The sequence below is a fragment of the Branchiostoma floridae genome, chromosome 16, assembly GCF_000003815.2.
Source record: "Branchiostoma floridae strain S238N-H82 chromosome 16, Bfl_VNyyK, whole genome shotgun sequence".
Taxonomy (NCBI): Eukaryota; Metazoa; Chordata; class Leptocardii; order Amphioxiformes; family Branchiostomatidae; genus Branchiostoma; species Branchiostoma floridae.
Window position 1 is genome coordinate 2,287,518 of NC_049994.1, and position 3,356 is coordinate 2,290,873.

The 3,356-nt window shown below is 44.8% G+C and overlaps 1 protein-coding gene across 1 annotated transcript in view; it reads right to left on the reverse strand.

Moving 5' to 3' along the window:
• Positions 1 to 1,771, reverse strand: part of LOC118403449 — a 13,331-nt gene extending 11,560 nt beyond the window's left edge. The window contains exons 1-2 of the mRNA XM_035802165.1: positions 1,572 to 1,771; positions 22 to 1,285 (exon numbers count right to left, since the gene is read on the reverse strand). Of these exons, the coding sequence (XP_035658058.1) occupies positions 22 to 1,278 (1,257 nt within the window). The 5' untranslated portion in view covers positions 1,279 to 1,285; positions 1,572 to 1,771. The remainder of the gene's footprint in view (positions 1 to 21; positions 1,286 to 1,571) is intronic.
• Positions 1,772 to 3,356: the final 1,585 nt, after the last annotated feature.

A 3,356-nucleotide genomic window follows, 5' to 3' on the forward strand; every position in this document is an offset into this window, starting at 1 on the left:
ACGTGACAGAGGGTGTCTGACGAGGTTGGCAAAGTAATCATTAACTTTGCCGGTATCTTCGTCGTTCGGTTGAAGAGAATACACGTAAATGTTAAGCTGAAACACCCTTTCCAACTCGTCCAGCATCCCCAACGTCACCCCCTGGAACTTGTCTTTTGTTTTGTCCGTCTTGGTCAGGAACTTCTGGAATTGGATCTTGGTGGCGGCCTCCAGATCCTTGGAACTACCGCCATAGTGTGTTGCAACGCAGCGGAAGAAACACAAGTTGTCCTGATATGGGCCATTTGATCCACGGTGTAACGGATCAACAGCTTTACTGTTCACGAGGTATGAGGGGAGACTGCAGGGTGCCGTGCCGATGGGATGTCCTTTCAGTTTGGCCACGTAAAACGTTACGTTAGGAACTGCCTCAACAGTCCACTTAGAGTCTGGCCGCTGTTGACGAGCACATTCCAGAATGTCAATGGTAGTCACTTTGTCCAAGAAGTCTCTTACCCCATCTTCATTTTCCACCAACACCGGTTCCTTCAGGAAACAATGGTTGTTGTTGTTACAAGCGTAATAGTACCGGAGTTCACCAGTTTCGTTGTTTCTCACGATAAAACCAAACGACACACTTAGCTTAAATGTTGCGTTTTGGTCACGAAAGACAGCCCATGCTTTGCTGGACAATTCGTCGATGGTGGTGGTGTGTAGACGGAAGTTGTATTCGTCCTGGATTTTCCGACCTCTCTTGAATTGGGTGCGTATAAACTGCCACTTCTCTCTGTACAGTTGTATTAGGGCTGCGTTGCCTCGCCCTTCTTCTTCTTCGACTGGTGTTACCAGGTCGTCCCGTATCTCCAACGGATCCTCTTGTAGAAGGTCAGAGCTCTCACTCGCCGATGTCGCTTCACGTCGTACTTGTTTTGAAGGTTTTTCAGCCTCGTCGCCGTCTTCGCGTTTTTTTATCCTACCATGTGATTGTGGTGTTGAGGAGGACGTTGGACTGCCAGTTGAAGCGGACAGTGTTTCAGAGTGAACCTTGTGAACCCTTTGATGTTCAATCAACTTGTCACGCCTCGCAAACATCTTACAGCAGATATTGCATACATGTTGAAAACTGTTAAGGGGGTCGTGTTGCTTTTCGTGACGCTTCAAGCTATCGCGTCGAGTAAAGGTGTCTCCACACACACCGCAGCGGTAGGCAGGTGACTTGCTGTGCACCGATTGTTTGTGTCGGTTAAGCGAACGCTTTTGTTGGAAGACTTTGTCACATTGGTCGCAACGGAACGCCATTATTCAACTGTAAAAATATAGAGAAGACTTACAATTTAGTCTATGTTTTGCGAAATTTTTTTTTTTTTTTTTTTTTTTTTTTTTTGTTATGCAGACTTGAAAATTACGTAGGTTTACGAACGCAACGTTTGAAATAGGCAAATTTTACAGGAACGTTATCACAACTAAATCTTGCCCCTATAGATTTTCAACAGCAACACAATGTCAGAACAATATCTAATATATCTATGTTGGGTCGGCATCAGATATACGGTACAAAAGACAGAAACAGTCGGAGAAGGGTGCAGACTTACCTCTTCGTAAATGTGTTGACGTATGTGTGTGTATGTGTGTGTGTGTGTGTGTGTGTGTGTGTGTGTAGTTTGTACATGTGCAAGTCAGAACATGTTTTCGTGGTAATTAATCTTGTATTAATGAGCTATGACGTATAAGCCAATAATTGGCCTAGGTCAGTGTGTGAAGCGATGGGGGTCGATGACGTACTTGGGCAAGTCAGAACAAGTTTTTCATGGGTAATCAATTTTGAATAAACGAGCTATGACGTATAGGGCAATGATTAGTCAAGGTGGGTGACAAGAAAAAGTATATAAAGCCTTTGTATTGCTGGAGAAGAGTCATTGAGACATCACCCTGACGCAGCGCCAACATGAACAACAACATGGACAGTGGAGCAGCAGCATCAGGAGAAGATAGCATGTCAACCATGCGTCTGGACGCCGCAATCCTCGGCAACATTTTCAGAGATATGTGCAGATACAGCTACACTAAGCTGTTCATAAGGATGGTGTCAGATGATTGCTACGGATGTAAAGTCCAGCACCCTTCCCAACGCAACCATTCATGTCTCTTCATCTCTGAAACTAACTTGAAGGAATACCGACAGCGAAGCTTGGCGGCTATGGACTTTGAAAAAATGCACGACACTTTCACCGACACCGTCAAAGACCTGAGCAAGACAGCAGAGTTGCCGACGCAAGCTGCCATGCACGAGATATTCCAGCAATGGTACAAAGACCAGGAAGAGACCATCAACCGAGATGAGTCTGAAAACACCTTCAGCGGTAGCGAGAAAGAAGCTGAAAGTAAGGCCAAAGGCGAGTCTAAGCGTGTCCCTATAGAAATATGGAATATGGCTGCCGACATGATGATGGAACAAAGTCCTATGTGGAAAAGTATGAACGGACAATCGTCTGCCAAGTGAAGACACACACACACACACGTGTCCTATCGATATCTGTTGTATTTGAATAAAACTTTCTAAGTTAGAAAAAACAATTGTGTCTCTTGTTTACATGATCTGGTATGTGAGCGCGTGTATGTGTGTCAAAGTAGGTGTGCTAGTACTCGACGCGATAGCTTGAAGCGTCACGAAAAGAAGCACGATCCCCTTAACAGTTTTCAACATGTATGTAATATCTGCAGTAAGATGTTTGCGAGGCGTGACAAGTTGATTGAACATCAAAGTGTTCACAAGGTTCGCTCTCAAACCCTGTCGGTGACAAGTGATCTAGACATCTCTGGTTTCCCCGCGATGACACTCCTGAGAATGCTGTCTTCGACAAACGCACACCCGGTCTATTCAAAGAAGAGTGGTCAGGGGGCGGTATTGTGGAGCTGTGTAGCAAAACCTATTACTGTTTCGGTGGAGACGAAAATGATGAAGACAAATTCAGCTGCAAGGCCTAGGGGTCAGCAAGAAAGGCAGCGACATTAATTTCAAAACATATCTCAACGTCTTGAAAACACAGAAAAGCGTTCAGGGTATAAACAGGGGCTCCCGTTTTAGAAATAATCAGATGTTTATGTACTCTTAAGCAATTGATGCCTTTTCTTACTTCTATTCCAAACGACAAGTTCTGAGTGACGTAGTTACAACCCTACAACTCAATATCTGACGAGTACTTACCATGTGTTGTTGTTCGTCCGTCGAGTCGACGAGGACCGCTTTACTTACCATGTGCGCCCCATGGTAATGCCATAGATGACGATCGCTTTGTGTATATTATAATCATTTGTGCATAGCTTTTCTGTAACGGTCAGCGGCAATGCGCCATACCGATGCCTTTTGTTTAGACAAG